The sequence below is a fragment of the Microtus ochrogaster genome, chromosome 18, assembly GCF_000317375.1.
Source record: "Microtus ochrogaster isolate Prairie Vole_2 chromosome 18, MicOch1.0, whole genome shotgun sequence".
NCBI classification, from domain to species: Eukaryota; Metazoa; Chordata; class Mammalia; order Rodentia; family Cricetidae; genus Microtus; species Microtus ochrogaster.
In genome coordinates, this window is record NC_022020.1 from 46,175,032 (window position 1) to 46,195,050 (window position 20,019).

Here is a 20,019-nt window from a genome sequence, read left to right on the forward strand (position 1 = left end):
CCTTCTGTTGACCTCCTTGCTTATCCATCATCTACACTCTATTCACAGGAACCAAGAAATGGAACCAGTCTAGATGTCCATCAACTGATGGATGCATGCTGAATACGTGCAACTTTACAGACTGAAAGACTTTTCATCTGTTGACAATATAGAAACTATGAAATTCCTGGGGAAATGGATGGTGCTGGAAACAACCATTCTGGGTGAGGCATCAGAGGCCCAGAGATACAAACATCATTTGATCCCTTTCATGGGCAGCTCTTAGCTTCTACTCTTCAGACGTGTGTTTCATTTGGAATACCCACAGAGTTTCAAAATTACTATGGTGTCATGGAGGGAAAAATGTAGGAGAGGGAAGATGGGATTTAAAAGAGAAGTATGGGCAAAGAAGGGTTAAATTGAGCTGGGAGTTGAGAATCGGGGAGTGGAGTGAAAGTCGGAGGGCTGAATAACAAAAAGGATTTTCAAAATGTCACACGTAACCTACTAATGTAAAGGCTTCCTGAATATATGTATACACATATGAAAAAGATAATGGAGAGACCCTCTAATGGGGTAGCAATGTCCCTGCTAGACACCACAGGGTAATAAATAAAAAGCCCAGACCCAAGAATTACTTAGCTTTTTTTTCAACTTGTTGGCCAGTGAGGATCCTAATCATTACAAGCCATTGTCAGTGCTCTTGGTCACCTTCCAGAACTCCATGGTAAGATCCTGTTAGTGAAAACACCACATTGCTGAGTTATAGGACATGGAGAAACCAAGGTGATACTGACCTAGAAGCTCCACCACCCTTACCAGTTATCTTTCACAGTGCTGGAAGGTTCTAGACAGAGTAACAGAGAAGAAAATGAAACATTAATCATATCCAGGTATGAACTCTTTGAGCAATAATAATGACTGATCAGATAAGAAATAACCACCAATATACTAGTAGTACAAGAATGCAGTGGTAGTAACCAAGTACTTCCTGATGGGATTAATATTTCTCCACAAGACAAAACCCGTATTTGGTACCATATCTAGACAATAACCTAAGGCTATGCTGGTCATACATCTTAGAACCTACTACTATTATTCTGCTATAGAGCATAATATTAAACTAGCTCCCAATGATTTTCCATAGGTTAAGGCATTGATTAACCCTTATCATGGAAGTTCTTATTTGCAGCAGATTATAATCAATGCAGATATCCACAACTGATATAACAAAATGCTTAGAATAAGACATTGATAAATGTCCAGAACTAGATGGAATATACTTAGTCTTATTTCCAAAGATACAGGAATAGCTGTGGAGGAAAGGATAAAAAGAGTGTGGGAGCCAGAGCTGTGGATGCCAACAAGAAAACAGGGTCTTCTGGAAACTGCAGGGTAGCTCCACGTGTGAACTGGCCGTGGTTGAGACAGCATGTGTAAGACCTGTCAAGCCCAAGCATGACCAAATCTCTGCCTTGACAGGAAAGCTGAGAATGACAAGAATTACGGAATATGAATCTACAATTGTGAAGAATTAAGGTTACAATCAGAGGGGGTCACATGGGTTGTGTCTTGGGTGAGACTAAAACTGGCATCTGCACAGGACCTCAGACAATGTGCTGTGTGACTTTAGTTCAGGCTGCATTTGTGGAGTCAGGGATCAGGAAATTTATCTTTCAAGGGCTGTTTTCCAGCATAGTCAGTAAGACACTTCTCCGTGTTTCTATTCTTTTCCAAGCCTCGTTCCATGTTATCTTAGGAGTGTCCGGCCTTTTCTGCCAAGTAAGGAAGAGTTAATAGAATGAAAAACAACTTTTTGTTTACTTCATTTCCTCTTCTTGGAAATGCAGGTGATTCCTAAAAAAGCAGATAGATCTATGGTCCTCCGTGATTGTCCAAAACACACTGAAAGGGGAGGGGCAGAACCTAGAGGAGTCTGTATGTCTTGCAGATAAAGCAGGGGTGGGTTTCATGTCAAGAGACTGCAGCACAGTGGACAGTGGTTCCTGCAGCTGAACTACAGTGAGCTCATACACTGGACTCAGGGTTCTCTGGTAAGTGGACAGGGGCACTCAGATCTAACTTCTAACCCTCACCATCTCTCTTCTCTAAAGAGATGACAGGGAACAAGACATTTAGGAGCATACCCCGAGAGTAGGGATCCTCTGCTTGGAAACTGGGATGCTTTGGTGGGAGGTGGACAGGACTGCATCATGGATGGGCTTAGCCAGTTCTTCAAGTTGAGGTACTCCTTAGGGAAATGACCTGGATATTGATTTTGGTTAAATGTTTTAAATTATTTTGGCTTATTTCTTATTTCTCTCTCTAACATGGATTTGGAAATGTCTGCTTCAATTGATGGAATATCTCTGTAGTGTGAATGAGGTTGGTATATCTCACCCTCATCTTGCTTCCTAGTTCAGGGTATGCTGTTTAGTTCCTTTCACCCTGATGCTCTTGCCCACTGAGCCAGCCCTTTGGATTATGTTTTATATGCATGCAACGTTCCATTTTTCCATGCATTTTTTACATATTTATTTATTTATATGAATGCATATTGTGCACATAGGTGGAGGTGAGAGGACAACCTGCCAAAATTAGTTCTTTCCTTACCATGTGGTTCCCCAAGATTGAACTAGGTTTGTCTAGGTTTGGCTGCAAGTATCTTTACAGATTGAGCCATCTCATTTTATTTTTTTATTTTTCTTTAGTAAGTATCTACTTGTTGGGGCCGAGAAATGCAGGCCCCTTTCCCACGTTATCTGAGGGTCAGAGCATTTGGGGAATAATAAGCATTAATCATTATCAGTCAGGGGGTGGCTGCCTGGCCTCTATTTGAAGTTAAGATAGCTCAGCGCCATCCCGACAGGTGGTCAAGAATGCCAATGTACTTCTGCTCCTTCCACTGTAACTTATGAGATCACCTGGGGAAGGGGTGTTTTCTGCCTACATGACCAGTGTCTGTGAGTCAACCCTGACTTGAGTCTTCCTGCTACCTAGGCAACAGAATGCTAATGATGGAAAGTCTCAGGCTGTCATGTTAATGAAGCCTTTGTTGCCTTCTCCCCCAGTTTACCTTAAGTATAAAAACTGTGGCAAAATAAATGCAGGTGATTTCAGGATCTGAATAATCCCTGAAACTCACTCCCAATACTGTCTTATGGTTCCTTTCTCTATTTTCCCACTCCCCTACCCTGGTAAGAAGTGTTTTCGTTGAGGCTGGTCCTCAACATCAGGAATGCTGGATAAAGTGGAATTTATGTTGTTGAAAACCGGCAAACTGTTTCTCAATGGGAGCATTCCCAGCAGCATGAGACAAGGTTATACTTGCTAAGCGTCTTAAATTGCATTTGAAATCCTTCCCCATCTAGTGGGTATGTGAAGTTTTCATTAGAATTCCCCCAATGGTGACTGTATAGTCAAGTGATTATTTGACATCAGTGTTTCTTTTTGCTAATGTGTCTATTAGATTAGAAAATCAAGTTGCTTGTTTTCTTACTATTGAGTTTTAGGAAATCTTTATATGTTGTGCACAAGATCTGATTCTTCATTTGCAATTTTTTCTCCAAATCAATAGTATGTCTTTTTCATTTTATCAACTTTCTTTCAAAGAAAAATTTAATGTTTCTATTAACTTACTTTTTCTGCAAGGTATTCTGATTGCCCTTCCTATGTCTTCGTGTGAATGACAGCTTTGAATGGTGTTCTGGAAGTTTTGATTAGTATGCTTCTATGGAGAACACTAATTTCTTTTTGGCCTAGTTGTGTTTTGTTTCTTTCTTTCTTTCTTTCTTTCTTTTTTCCTTTCTTTCTTTCTTTCGACTTGGGGTTTTGGGTTTTTTCGAGACAGGGTTTCTCTGTAGCTTTGGAGCCTGTCCTGAAACTCACTCTGTAGACCAGGTAGACGTCAGACTCACAGAGATCCGCCTGCCTCTGCCTCCCAAGTGCCGGGATTAAAGGTGTGTGCCACCACCGCCGGCTATTTTTTTTTTCTGCTATTTGGTACCCACAGAACCGCAATTTCCCAAGCTTCGCCAGTGATAGTTGAAGCTGTTTCGAACTTGCTCCATCTAGTGGACAGCTTTATACTAGTGCGGCCGGCCGCCTATGCCACACTTTTCAAAGCTTTTGCTTTCCACATCCTGTTTATGCAAAAAGCCAGATCATCTTAACTTGGGGCTGAGCCCCGCTGGCCTGTGACGACTTTCTGGAATTGTTTCCTTCAACCCCCTTTTCATGACTGATTCCCAAACACCTTCTCTTGCCTGGTGCGCCTTTCCTGGTTCTGGAAATAGAAACAAAGGCTGAAGCATCTGGACTTACTAGGGACTGAAGACACAGAGAGGGGAAAAACTGGGGACTTGCTCCTACGTGGATACAGTTCTCAGGGCAGACACAAATGCTGCTTGCCCCCTCAGCTTAGGTGCCTGGCGCTGCTTTTTGGGACAAAATAAAGGGCTTCTGTTGGAACACTGCCAGCTGCAAAAAAGCAGGAAGTGCCTCTGTGTTAAACAGAGCAAGAAGCTTTTATTCTTTCTCTTCCCCTTGTGACAAAGGAAAGGGGCAAGGAAAGAGAAAAATTTGAGAAACAACGTTAATTAAATGAAGGAACAAAGGAGAGAGTGGAGAAGTCATGGAGGGGAAGAGAGAAGAGCAAGAGATTAAAAAGAAAATTTAAAAATTTTCTAACCATAGAAAAACTCATAACCAAATCAGTCAATATAAATAGAATAAAAATAAAAATAAACTCTTTTTTAAGAAAAGATTTATTTATCATTGTTATTTATTTTAGGAAAATAAGTTCCTGTTTATTTGAATAGCGAGGTAAAGGCCGAGAGATGGACCTTTCACCCTGTGGGACTGACCGGACTCCATATCTGTTTACAGTTCCACATTCTGTTTTTTTGTTTGTTTTTTATCATATATTTTAATTGATTTATTTTTTGAGAATTTCACAGCATGTACCCAAATCCTATTCATTTCCCAGTACTTCCATGCCTGCCCTCCACCCTTGTAACACTAGCCAATCCACTATCAACATGGGAAAACCTAAGGGTAGGGTTCATGTGTGCTAATATGTCAGAACCTGACATTCCCCAACTTCAACTCTCTACCTTCCTTCCTGATCTTCAACTCTACGTGCACACTGGAATACATGCACACGTGCGCACACACATACACACAAATGGACACATGCACACATAACAACACACAAACATGCACAAGCACAGACACAAATGATTAGATAGTTGTATTATTGCACTTTCCTCATAATCATTCTAATGAAAACTCAGGAAGTTGAGGGAATCTATGATCAAGTGCATAAAGTACATGCCATGCATGAGCTCAATTTCCAGAACCCACATAAATGCTGAGAGGGTGTCCAGCCACCATGAACTCCCATGCTCAGAAAACAGAGATAGTGGAATCATAGAGCTAGCTGCCTACCTAGAGTGTGTACATCTGCAATCTCCATGTTCAATAGAGAGACTCTGCCTTGATGAATTAAAGTAGAAATTGAGGATCAGGCCCAACATAAGCCTGACATGCCCACACATGTGTGAACATGCACACTAAACAGAGAGACACATTTTAAATGTAAAATAAAATAAGACGCAGAAAATAAATAAAAATAATATCTTAAAGAGTGCAAACCTTAAAAGAGTCATGAAGCTCTCCTACAGGTTGTAAAAGCAAAAATTGTTCTCCAGGAGTGGAGATGTCAGGCCAGAGATGAGACCTGCAAATGATGCTGGGGCCTCCAGGGCTGTGTGACTCTGGTGAATCATTGCCACTCTAAGGTGGGCTTTGCAGTGACCCAGCTGCCTGTGAGTGATCACACTGTGTTTGGTAAATGTGCATGAGATTGGAAGAGAATATGAGACAGACAGAGTCACCGATTAAAAAAAGAAATTTAAGGGTAGTAAACTGAGGTACTTAAAAGACAAAGAGAGTAAAAAATTTATAATGGGCCACGTAATGATGGAAAATACACAGAGTCTAGATTATGTAATTATTGTGTTTTCTTTGAATTTTTCAACTGTTAATGAGCTAACTGAAGAAAGATTTTTAATTGTGGGATCTGCTAAGCTAAACCCACATATAAGTATTTAACTTCAAAATTCAGGTCTAAGGATATGTTGCTTTGAAAAAGAGATTCTTCTTTTGTTTCTAAGGAAGATAAGAAGATGTGGATTCCTTCTATGTTAATATGGCTTGATAGAAAAAGACCCCCTGAAACAGCGTCAAGGCAACTGGCTGAGATTACGCAACCTCACTGACTACTGCAGCCAAGATTTAACCATAATTCTAAACTTTCTCAAGACCACTGCACTCAACAATCAGCAGGAAGTAGTACAGAAAACTATACCAAAATTCCTAAATACTATCTATTAATGTTTGTTTTCATTTAAAAGGGGTTGCTTATAAACAGTTAATGGTCACAGTCAATCTCTTTCTAAAGAAAGATAGGATATGGAATATGAATACTTTACATTGATATGTATTTCCCTTTATTGCTACAAATTTAAGGTAATTTCTTATACTGCATATTTCTTTCTATTCTTGTTTGAGGTATTATGTTTGTGTAACTCATTTAAAATAAAAGTATAATTAAAAATGCAAATTAAAAGTTATGTATGTAGTCAAATTGTAGTCATATTATACTACCAAAGAATGAACGTAATCATTAATCATACCAGTCTCTGAACTCTATGAACTACAATGACTGGACAGATAAGACATGCTCTCCAGTGTATTAGTGGCAAGAAAGTCATCCATGTAACTAATTGCTTCCTGATTAGATTTAATTGCTTCTCCACTAAGTGAAACCCATACCTGGGCAAGAACTTAAGGCTAGATATATTATAGATTCAAGGTAAAAATTTCCACTGTTATGCTGTTAAATGGATATATTATTAAGCCAGTTCCTCTTGATTTATCATTATACCCATAGATTGAGGCAATTCCCAACCTTTCTTATAGTTTTTATATTTGCAGTAAATCATAATCTATACAGAGACCCACAACTGGCCAAAATGCAGAGAATAAGACACTGAACAATATCCAGCCCTGAATGGAATATATATAATTCTAGTTCCAAAGGCACAGGGATGGTTGTTGAAGGGGAGATAAAAAGACTATAAGAGCAGAGTCAGTAGAGGAGACAGCTACAGCGAAACTGTGTCTTCTGGACACAACAGGGCAGCTGGATGTATAAGCTCACAATGGTTGTGACAACACGTGTAAAACCCAGCACGCCCAAACCAGATCAAATGTGTGCACTGACAGGAGAGTTGAGAATGACAAGAATTAAGGAACATGGATCCACAATTGTGAGGAAATGGGTTGTGTCGTGGGTGATCCTTAACTCGACATCTGCACACAACACCAGACAAGTGTGCTGTGTGACTTCAGTTCAGGCTGTATTTGTGGAGTCAGGGATTGTGTTCCAGCCTGGTTAGTCAGCTGCTTCTCCGTGCTCTCCCTCCGTTCCAAGCCCCACATTTCACACCTGTACTGTTTTAGGACTGCCCAGACTTGTCCGCCAAGAAACAAAGGTTTAATGGAATAAAACAGAGCTGGTCACTTTAGTTTCACTTCCCCTTTCTTGGAAAAGCAGCAGGTCTGAAAGCTACTGACCCGTGCTCCTCCGTGATTGGTCAGCACACACTGAGAGGGAGGGGCAGGACCCTGGAGAGAGTGTGAGTCCTGCCAAACTGTCAGAAACCTGCTGCTTTCCACAGAGGAAGAAGGGGTTGGTTCATGGGAAGAGACTGCAGCACAGTGAACAGTGGCTCCTGCAGCTGAACTACAGTGAGCACATACACTGGACTCAGGATTCTCTGGTAAGTGGACAGGGGCATTCAGATCTAACTTGTAACCCTCACCATCTCTCTTCTCTAAAGAGAAGATAGGCAATCAGACATTTACGAACATATTCTGAGAGTATCCTCTGCTTGGAAGCTGGGATGCTCTGGTGTGAGGCAGACAGGACCGCATCATGGATGGGCTTAGCCAATTCTTCAAGTTGAGGAAGACACAAAGGAAATGATTTGGGTATTGATTTTGGTAAAACGTTTCAAATTGTTTTGGCTTGTTTCTTATTCCTTTCTCTAACATGGCTGTAACTGGCTGCTGCAGCTGATGGAATATCCGCAGTGGGCCCGAGATTGCTGTTGGTCATTCTCATCTTCCTTCCTAGTTCAGGGTATAGTACTTAGTTCCTTACACCCTGAGGCCTCTGGCCTGTGGAGAAGAGGTCTCTCTGCTCGCCGCTTCTGCCATAGCTGGCTGCGGAGATCTGTGCCTGGCAAATCTTGTTCACTGTGGTTTCCTTTATTGTCAAGCAGGAGTGCTAAGGATCTTCTCTCCATCTATGAGAACTTGAGGATGTCAGGGTGTGGTGACAGCTGACATTTAGGCAGGCTTCCCTTTTAAATGTTCGCTGTATCACAGCCTTCTCGTTCCCTGTGTTCATATTCAGTGGAAAGTCCTTGCAGACAACTGTCACACCGGAGTCTGCATCACAGATCCAGGAGCTAGAGCTGACAGAATGAGAGGGGAAACTGAAGATGAGAACAGCTTGTGCACTTCAGGGACGTGCTGTCTGTGCCCTGTGGGTGACTGTCCCCTTCAACAGGAAATCAGGCAATGCTGTTTATTTAACCAGATTTGGCTTCCCCTCAGGACATTCTCTTTACCCACCTCTTCCTGTCCTGTGCCTGCAGTCAGACTGAACAAAGTTCTACAGCTCTGCTTTCCTGCACAGCTATCCCCATCTGTCCTGTAGATTGGATGGGGTGTCCTGTGCAGCGAGTCTGTATGTGCCTGTGATTATACACAGTAGGATTCTAAGGACAGCCCTCTCTTGTGGTAGACTGTCTTTGAGCTCTCCCAGAGATTCCGGTATCCACACTTTATGAACGTACTAGGTCTTCAATAACCTACTGGCCAGGGAAAACTACAGAATAGGCACAAATGTTTACAATAAACATCTAGTGTTTCCCTCATAGCCCTCATTCATTGCCTGATGATAAATCACCATTGCTGTGTGTTGGTCATAGAAAAGTGAGCAAGACAAAAGCACATTCTGATACCTGAAGCTCATAATACTGTGGGAGGCTGAGAGCAAGTGAACCCAGATGAATGTACATCATCTGCCAACAAGTGCTGTGTAGAGCTGGAAAGATAAGGGATGGTGGGTGATAGAGGCAGGTGCGATTTTATATCTCAATGGGGGTGGCAATGCTAAAGCATGCCTAATTGATGCACAACCTAGATGAGGGTGACTAAGTTAATAGACCTGTGGTTCTGGAGGGGAGACCAACAAGGAAAGGAAACAGTCATTCAGTACAAAGTTCTGAGATGAGAAAATAGCCCAAGATACCAGGGTGGCTGTTATTCAGACATGAAAAAAATCCAGAAGTGTAATAATAAAGTTCAATTTATGTTGTATGTAGCATGTGCGCTCTTTATCAAATTAACTTTCCCTGAGGGAAAGTAGTATCCTAATGGTACATCTCAGTGTCAATGGGACAACTCTGGCTGATCATCCATGCTGTTGCAAGAACAATCACAGGGAATACAGTAATGTCAATGACATTATCAAAGCTGAGATTGAGGAGGTCTTGAAGAAGATAACATAGGAGGAATGATCAGTGTGAGTGGAATTGGAAATAGAGCTTAAGTCTGCAAACCAATTTGATATGGGTGAGACAGGAAAAGGCTCCAGGGTGACAGTGGAGATTTGCTGCTTTCTTAACTGATAGTAACATCCATTGTGCTGCCGTGGGAGGTCTTGTAGACAGGTTGTGGATAATACAGGACAGAAATATGATATCTGAACTAAAAAAAAAATTACCCAGCAATCAAACTTAGTTCTTTAGTCCTGATATTTACCCCGAGTCATCTTTCATAACATAATATTTATTTTATTGAGTCAGGGTCTCAAGTAGCCCAGGATAGCCCTTAACTCACAGTTTACCAAGGATGACCTTGAAGTACTGATACTCTTACCTCTACTTCCTGTGCTCCAGAATGACAGAGATCCACAAGAACCTGCATTTGATGAGATGCTGGGGATTGAACCCAAAGCCCTGTTCATTCTAGGAAAGCAATTGGCCTATATCTGAAGGGCACAGTTAGAGTGCGTTCAGAACATGGAAGGTTTAGAAGAAAGCAGTTAATCAGAAAGATGACTTGAGGACCCTGAAGAAATAGATGTTAACATGGACTTTAATAATATTAAGATAGCTTACAGTATTACAAGTTTATATTCCTCATGGAGTTGAGCTCCGAGTAATTAAAAAAAAAAGACAGAAGGAAAATAAATCTAGAAAAATGAAGAATTATTTCAACCAAATGCAATAGTTGGACTTAATGAAATCTTCTGGAAAAATCAAGAAAACAGAAAGATTTATGTGATCATCAGAGATATGGCATTGATTAAGCAATAATATCAAATATCACTCATTATTATTTATTTCTCAGGGTGCAAAACCAGATGTCTGATAAGTTTCCATTCATTTGAAGGCACACACTGTAGGAAGTGTGCACAAATGAATAAGATATTTTGGATTTGTTATATAATACTGCAGTCAGGTTAGATACAGTACAATTGTTCATGTTTTTATACTTGTTGACGCTGGCTAAAGGACTCATATGGATTTTTATATGATTTTGCCTTGCTTTACTTCAGTTATCAAATTTTTGTAATTAAGGGTTTAATTGGGAGCTAGTAGAAATTTAATCTAGATTCCTTTTATTGCTTTTATAAACACCAGGAACAAAAACATTTTGAAAAGCATATGATTGGGGGGAGAGGGGGCTCACACATACTGATCCCAGTCCATCACTCAGGGAAATCAGGGCAGAAACTCTGGAGGAGCAGAGGCAGGAACAATAGGAGAATGTTGTTTGCTGACTTGTTCTCCATAGTTTGATAATGCTTTCTTAATTTACCCAGGACTACCAGTCCAAGGATGGTACCACCCACAGTGAACTGGCACTTCCCACATCAATATTGAATCAACAAAGTGCCCCAAGTCAAATCTGATGGGAAAAATTCCTCAAATGAGGTTTTCTTCTCCAATAGCTTGTATCTACTTGATCAAAAAAAAAAAGCACAAAATATCCAGGAACTAGTCAATAACAAAATGTAACTAAGTTGGCAGCACAGTGAAGCAAAACAGTGCTGAGAATGAAGGCATCTGAACCAAGATTAATAAAAGCTCAGGGTCAGAAATTGGGGTTCAACCTAAAGATCTGAAAAGCAAAGCAGTCAGCCACTGGCTCTTACCTTGATCTCAGTCTGACATGGCGATCCTGCCTCCTGGAATTTCAGAATGAGACTGTGTGTTGAGAGCTGTTTTCTCCTGTTTTATAATCCTTTCCATGTACCATTATTATTAAAGGCATGCATCGCCTGGTTTCTATGGCAACTAGTGTGGCTGCTAAGATTAAAGGTGTGTGTTACCATTTCCCGGTCTGTAAGGCTGACCAGTGGGACTGTTTGACTCTCAAATCTTCAGGAAGTAGTTACTTATTGAAGTACAATTAAAATGCCACTACAGGCATCTTTGATCTTTTGTAACTTACTCTCCCTTCCTTCTTTCAGTGGCTTATTTCTTTAATCACGATCATGGGTCAGTCATTCTCTTCTGCATCTGAGAATGAAGACCGTGGAGATTTGGAATCCAGTTTCACTGCATATTTTAATAATATTGAAATAGAAAACAAAATCATTCCACCGGAAATCATCCGTTCTATAAAAAGGTCTCTGAGAAAAGGAGATGTTCAGCAGGCACATTATAGAATCCGTGGTCAATTGGAATATGTTTATTATGCCCCAATAAACGTTGCTGTGACAGGAGATTCTGGAGTAGGGAAGTCCAGCTTCATCAATGCCCTGAGGGGAGTTGGACCTGAAGAGGATGATGCAACTCAAGTTGGGACAGCAGAGACAGCTATGAGGAGAACTCCATACAAGCACCCCAAAATTGAAACGTTGACTTTTTGGGAGCTGCCTGGCATTGGAACTATGAACATTCCACCAAAATATTATCTGGAGAAAGTGAAATTCCAAGAGTACGACTTCTTCGTGATTCTTTCCGCCACACGCTTTAAACTACTTGAACTAGACCTTGCCCAAGCAATCAGGTTGAAGAGAAAGAATTGCTACTTTGTAAGAACCAAAGTGGATGCTGACTTACAAAATGAAAAGGAATCCAAACCATGTACCTTTGACAGAGTAAAGACACTGCAGCTGGTCAGAAGATACTGTGTGAACACCTTCATTCAGAATAACATGGATGCTCCACCGATTTTCTTGATTTCTAACCACAATTTATCAGACTATAATTTTCCAGTCCTGATGGACACCCTGATAAAATATCTTCCTGCTCAAAAGCACCACAACTTTATACTTTCCTTGCCTAATAATACTGAGGCTGTCATTGAAAAAAAGCACAAATCTATGCAGCAGTTTATCTTGTTGGAAGCCTGCCAGGCTGGAATTTTGGCTACTGTTCCTACAGTGGACATCCTCATGGATGAAGTTGAGGAGTTGAAAGTGAAGTTAAACCACTACCAAGTCCTCTTTGGACTGGATGATGAATCCCTGGAAGTCATGGCTAACGATTCTCAAGTGCCTGTTGAGCAACTGAAAAAAAACATTAAATCTCCTTATTTGTTGGAAACTAAGAAAGAAGAAACATTGGGAGAAATGATTTTGAAATATGTGGAGAAATTTGCCTCAGCTAATGGTGGGCCTCTTGCTACAGGGCATTACTTTGGTAAAACCTTTTACTTACAACTTTATTTCCTTGACACAGTGACTGAAGATGCCAAAGTTCTCCTTAGAAAGACATATTTTAAAAAACTAGTTCAAGCTCAGCTCATCCACAGTGACTGACCATGACAAGATCACAAGATCAATGGTGAATACAATGAAATCACTAGATAAATTCCCCCTCTTATATCTTTTCTTTCCACTAACTAATCCACTATCACCATGAGAAACTTAAGGATAAGGCCCATGTGTGTTAATATGTCAGAACCTGGCAATCCCCAGCTTCAACTCTCTACCTTCCTCTCTGTCTTTCAACTCTGGTGTGGGAGAATTGTCTGTATCCTGTCAATCATGTTTTAAATAAATGCTGATAGGCCAATAGCCAGGCAGAGAGTATAGGCAAGACAACCAGACAGGAAGTAGAGGCAGGGCAATGAGAACAGGAGTATTCTGGGAAGAAGGAAGTTCTTTCTGAGTCCTGTCCAGATACCGAAGAAGCAAGATGTGACCTGTCCCACTGAAAAAGGTACTGAGCCATGTAGCTAACATAGATAAGAATAATGGGTTAACGTCAGTTATAAGAGCTAATACGAAGCCTGAGCTAATGGGCCAATCAGTTTATAACTTATGGAGACCTCTGTGTGACTTTCTTTGGGGCTTACCGGCTGTGGGAACTGGGCAGGACAGGAACCAACAAGCAGGCCTTCATGTTACACAGCTCCACATGTACACTTTAAAACACATATGCACACACTCACACACAGACACACACAGTGCCATGTCGTGCACATATAATGAGCAGAGCTCAATCTCCAGAACCCATATAAAAGTTGAGTGGGTGTGGTAGGCACCTTGGACTCCAAACTCAGAAGGCAGAGAAGGCGGAACCATGGAGCAAGCTGGCTGTCAGGAGTGTGAGATAACGGCAAGTTCTGGGTTCAATTGAGGGACCTTGTCTTGGTGACAAAGACTAGAGAGCAATTAAGGGACCTTGTCTTGGTGACAAAGACTAGAGAGCAATTGAGGATAGGACCTAACATAAACCTGACATACACACACACACACACACACACACACACACACACACACACACGTGAACATGCATGCCACGCAGAGAGACACATTTTATTTTTTAATATTTTTATTCATTTTACATACCAACCACAGTCTTACTATCCCCTCTTCCTCTGCCTCCCATAAGCACACCCCAATCCACTCCTCAGAAATGCTAAGGCCTCCCATGCGTGTTAAGTCACCAAAGCCTGACACATTCAGTTGAGTCAGAAACAAGCCCCTCCCCTGCCAGAAGCAAAGACCTGTATTTTGAGGTCTGTATTTTGTTTACAGTCGTCTTAAGTTCACAAGTAAGTTATTCCCCTCTGCAGGGTAAATTCTGGGCCTAGGAAATCAACCTGGTATCTTATCTCCTAATAAGACCTGCTGGCCCCAGGCTTTTAGAAACAATTAGCATTTCCTTTGTTAGTCAACAATCACAGACACTCAGTTTTTCCTTATCAGCTAGGGACACCTTCCCCTCCCACTTGCCCATTTTTTATTTTTTTATTTTTTTGCTGTACAACAGCTTCTGAGAAACAATAAAACACGACTTGATCAGAAAACCTGTCTTGCCGCCGTTTCTCCTATCTCTTGTCCTTCCGTTCCTCTCCTCCAGGTTTATCAGGAACCCGAGTTCGTATCCCTCTGGATGGGATAGATTGTGCCCAATGTGGGGCTCAAACCCACGACCCTGAGATTAAGAGTCTCATGCTCTACCAACTGAGCTGGAGATGGATGTGAATCTACTTTCAATCTTCTACATGTTGATGTCTAGTGAGTTAAAATGCTTTCTTTTTCTGTTCTATCAGTTAGACAGACTTACACCTTAAGAGGAGCATAGCTTACAAACTTTTAATTAGATATTCAATGGCTGAAGCCCTAGTTATAATATTCTTATGGGAGACCTTGAGCCACTAGGTAAAATTCTTAAAGGGAGCAATGAGCCAATTTCCAATAGAGAGCTTATAGAAGCTGCCAGACAGGTAAAATATAGATCAACAGGTTTGGTGTCTCAGGCCCTAAGAAGTAATCTGTGCATTGTCTTAGTTTCTTTCTCTGTTGATGAGAAGAAACACTGACTGTCAGAACACCATCCATGAAGGAAGCTGTGTGAGGAGATTGCTGAGAGCTTTGAGAAACTCTTAAGTACACAAGACAAAGCCTCCTCGGCTAGATTAATACAGGTCCCCTTATATCTGCCACATTCTTCTCTTCCCATTGTCAATCATTCCTCTAGGACTGAACGCCTCAGTACAGCTGGGGAGGAACCTGCAACTAGAAAGGATTTGCCTTTCATATGAGGTTTGTTTGTTTGTTTGCTGCTGGTAACAAAGAACATGGACAGTTCATTTCAGGAAAAAAAAAGGGGAGGGGGGGAACAAATTCTTATATAATATTTCCAGGAGTGGGGCGAGTATCAACTTTATGTGCAATATAGTTGAGCTTTTGAAGACTCGGTGTAAGTCAGGGCTATTTGGAAAGGGTTCAGGTATAATGTGTCCCACAAGAAATACCAGCATCACTTGAGCCTGTTTGGAGCTGCAGTGAAGTGATGGCTATGGCCCCAGGGTCTGTAGCACCTAGGACTTAGTCTCATATTCACTCTTAAGCCTCTGGGGAGTAGAGAAAACAAATACACATAAACCCACAAAAAAAAAAAAAACGGAATGCATAACACGCACAGGTCTGTGACTCAGATATAGGGCTCAGTAGCTCATTTAAGAAGGGATGTGATAGCATCTCTGTCCCTGGGGAACAGAGACCAGCACTGGCATGGCTCTAACAGAAAAGAGATGCTCCAGAGACTCACACTTGGGAGAACAGAACTCTATTCCAAAATGAGTTGTAGTTGCCGATAAGACAGTATTTCAGACCCACAGTGGTAAGGCATGCTGCAGGAGTGACTCTGGTCTCTGGGATAAAGGGACAGGTCCATCACTAGGTTCTTTAAAGCCATTTTAAAAGGGGAAGAAAATAAGCTGGAAATGCCTGGCCTTAGCTGGACCTTGAGTCTTGGAGTCTTGACTCATAGTGGACAAGGTTTAAATGTCAAGATTTTTGCAGAAAAGAAAGGCAAGTGTTCTTCCCATGGAGACTGGTCTTTGACCAAATCCCCAGTCACACAAGACTGTTAATTACTGTTCTCCCTCAGCAGGCTGCATAGTACCCTCCAATATTGTGAACATTGGTCACAAAGCACGAAGCTTTCTGCTCAGTACCAATATTTCTCTATGTCCTGTGCCCAAAATATGTGGTGTCTTCAGCAACAGAATCTTACCATCAGGGTCTGATAAGGAATGAAAATAATACCAATAGCCGACTGCTTTATTTTGAGGTCCCTGGGACCTTCCTAATCAACAACTCAGGGGCAGGTACCACAAACTGACACTGAGCTTTTGTTTGATAAGGGTGATGCTGATTCTTGGTTGTCAACTTGACTATACCTGGAATAGTCTAGAGTCCAGAAATGGAGGGTGCATCTGTAAGAGGACTGGACTCCATAACTGTTTACAGTTCCACATTCTGCTTTTTTGTTTGTTTTTTAGCATATATTTTAATTGAGTTTTTTTCAAATTTCACAGCATGTACCCAAATCCTATTCATTTTCCTGTCCTTCCATGCCTGCCCTCCACCCTTGTAACACTAGCCAATCCACTATCAACATGGGAAAACCTAAGGGTAAGGTTCATATGTGTTATTATGTCAGAACCTGACAATCCCCAACCTCAGCTCTCTACCTTTCTTCCTGACCTTCAACTCCACACGCACAGCTGAAAACATATATGCACACATACACACACACACACTCATGAATGCACACATGCACACATACAACACCCAAACATGCACAGGTGCAGACACAAATGATTAAATAGTTGTATTATTACTCTTTGCTCCTAATCATTCTAATAAAAACTCAGAAAGTTGAGGGAATCTATGGTCAAGTGCATAAAGTACTTGCCATGCATGTATGAGGAGCAGAGCTCAACTTCCAGAACCCACATAAATGCTGAGTGGGTGTCCAGCCACCTTGAACTCCCATGCTCAGAAAACAGAGAGAGAATGGAATCATAGAGCAAACTGCCTACCTAGAGTGTGTACATCTGCAATCTCCATGTTCAATAGAGAGATCCTTCCTTGATGAATTAAAGTAGAAATTGAGGATCAGGCCCAACATAAGCCTGACATGCCCACACATGTGTGAACATGCACACTAAACAGAGAGACACATTGTAAATGTAATATAAAATAAGAGGCAGGAAGTAAATAAAAATAATATCTTAGATAGTGCAAACCTTAAAAGAGTCATGAAGCTCTCCTACAGATTGTAAAAGCAAAAATTGTTCTCCAGGAGTGGGGATGTCAGGCCAGAGATGAGACCTGCAAATGATGCTGGGGCCTCCAGGGCTGTGTGACTCTGGTGAATCATTGCCACTCTAAGGTGGGCTTTGCAGTGACCCAGCTGCCTGTGAGTGATCAATGCTCCTAACTCGACTTGAAAGACAATGTTTCTTTGGTTTGTTATGGGTGCCTATAAGGGATGAATAGATATTTGTTTGTCTCCCCAAGGAAAGATCATACAACACAACTGATGTCTTCTCAGGGGCCAGAAGAAACAAAGCTGAGTTAAGGAGGACTGGTTATCTTGTCCTTAGAATGGGTGCTGACATATGGGAGTGAGGCTGCCCATGTGATCAGCCCTCCTCAATCTATACCTGGTGCATGAGTTGGCTTTTTAGAGCCCATTCCCCGTGGTGGGATGCCTTACTCAAGGATGCAATGGGGGAGAGCCTTGATCTTGCCTCATCTTGAAGTGCAGGCCTTGTTGTTTCCCCATGGGGTGACCTTACCCTCTCTGAGGAGTGGATGAGATGAGACAGGGTGCAGGGAGAGCTAGGGTGGGAGTTGGGAAGAGAGGAGGGAGGGGAAACTGTGGTTGCTATGTAAAATTAACAAAAAAATTAAAATGAAAAAGAGCCTCAGTTTCAAAGGCCTTGTATGTATTTAGGATTGTTTTGGGTACTTCATATCTGTGTTTATTAATAATATGCTTTTAAAGTATGCTGATCCAAAATGTCTTATTATATATTTTCGATGATATTAATCCTGTCAGCTAGCTGTTCATTCATTATTGTATGTAAAGACTATATCATTTCTAAAAGTGCCTCATTCTTGGCTCTGTTATCAAACCATTTTCTTAAAGAAAGCTAAGTACCAATATCCAATAAATGAATGTATCAGAAAAAACATATAAGCCTTGAGAATACCTTTCATAGTATAAGTAAAAAGGTTATTAAATTCCTGGATGGTAGTATTGTCTGCAATACTGATTTGTTTATGTTAAAGAATGTACTTTGCCATGGGTCTTCAGTAATTTGGTGTAAGTGTAATAATCCTTATTTGCCAACAGGTGTCGTGGTTGCAACCATGTGATAGACCAGTGGAGCGTGAACAGTCCCACCTGGTTCTGCATACTGGTGTCTGCTTAAATACTGACAAATCTGCTTTGCTTAACAAATTAAGAGCAGTTAAAGCAATTTTGTACTCAGCAAGAGTTTTTTGGTGGCCAGAATATCAAGGAACCCAGAGCTTGTGAGCTAGGAACACAAACTAAAAGCTGTGTCAGTCAACACTGCATATAGACCCACAAAAGGAGTATCCCCGCTATGGTGGGGTTTTGGCCACACACACACACACAAAAAAAAAAAAAAAAAAAAACTGCTTAGTAGGTGAAATCAAGCCAGGTGAGCAGGGTGGGTGGGAGACCTTCTGGGCCAGTCCCAGTAGGTGTGGAGTTGGGATTCATGTGGGCGTCAGATGTAGAGTGACGATATAAAGTAGTCCCACACTAGCTCAGAATTGAGTATAATAAAAGGTTCTTAGTTTAGGGGGAGACTCACAGATCTTGGTCCTCTGCACGAACTCAGGACAGGAACTGAATCCAGCAGCTCAGAGAGAGCATGCAAGTTCTACAGCTGCATTTGCAGTATAAGTTACCACGCCCAAGTCAGCTGGAATTTTAAAGGCTATTGGCTGAAGGAGTTCTCACATCAATTGCAAGTTTGTATTCCTCATGGACAGTACAAAAGGAAAGTAAATCTAGGAAAATTAAAATTTACTTCCACCAAATACATAGCTACACTTACTGACGTCTTTAGAAAACATAAACAAAACAGAAAATTAGATTTATGTGATCATTAAAGATTTGGCATTGGTTAAACACTGATGTCAAATGTGATTCATTATTATTTATTTCTAAATGTGTAAAGCTATGGATATGTTAAATTTCTATTCATCTGGAGGACACACTGAAGAAAGTGTGCACATATGGAGGAGACATCTTGGATTTGATATACATTGCTGCACGCAAGTTAGATGCAACACAGTTGCTCATGTTTTTTATAGTTGTTGATGCTAGCTAAAGCACTCATGCAGATTTTTATATTATTTTCCCTTATGTTACCTAAGTTTTAATTTATCCATAATTAAGAGTTTAACTGGGAGCTAGCAGAAATTTGTTCTAGTTTCTAATGCTTTTATAAATACCATGACCAAAAGGATTTTGAAAAAATATATGATATATGATATTCTTCAGGATGTGAACTCAGGACTTCATGAGGGACCACTGAGAATCTCCCTCCTGATAAAGCTGTGTGAGATGTGTCTTTATTCCCTCACCTCCACACCAGTCAAGAGAGATAGTTTATGTTGGGGTCTAGTCAAGAGAAATAATTATGGTCCAGACTAACACCAGACCCTGGCATAATAGTGCCCAGACTTGAGGCTGATCTGTAAACCCCCAAAAAAACATGAAAAAAGTGAGGAAGTAGAGAAGTGAAGAACCCATGAGAAAAAATTTCAACATAGGTGGATATGTAAGTATTGAGTGCTCAGAAATAGAGAATACATTTTAAGGAAGTGTAGAGAAATGGGACAAAACTTAAATCGGGAGTAAAAATGCATAAATAAGTTTTGTGTGTGTGTGAGAGAGAGAGAGAGAGACAGAGACAGAGACAGAGACAGAGAGAAGGAAAAAAGTATTTAGTTATATATGTTGGTAGCTAAAGGGGGTTAGAGTGCAGCAGAAACAATGGCAGAGATATTTAGAATCTGTAAGCATGATAGATGTGGAGATACAACTTTTACTGCTTGCTAAACCGGTAGGAAAAGTGAAGGAAAAAGGGTATGTGGCC

At 41.0% G+C, this 20,019-nt stretch overlaps 1 protein-coding gene across 1 annotated transcript; it reads left to right on the plus strand.

The window, feature by feature from the left end:
* The first annotated feature begins 1,991 nt into the window (after positions 1–1,991).
* Positions 1,992–13,301, plus strand: LOC101994395 (interferon-inducible GTPase 1-like). Its single transcript, XM_005356142.3, has 2 exons — positions 1,992–2,033; positions 11,597–13,301. Exon 2 carries the CDS (start codon positions 11,621–11,623, stop codon positions 12,890–12,892), a length of 1,272 nt encoding a protein of 423 aa, XP_005356199.1. The 5' UTR covers positions 1,992–2,033; positions 11,597–11,620; the 3' UTR covers positions 12,893–13,301.
* Positions 13,302–20,019: the final 6,718 nt, after the last annotated feature.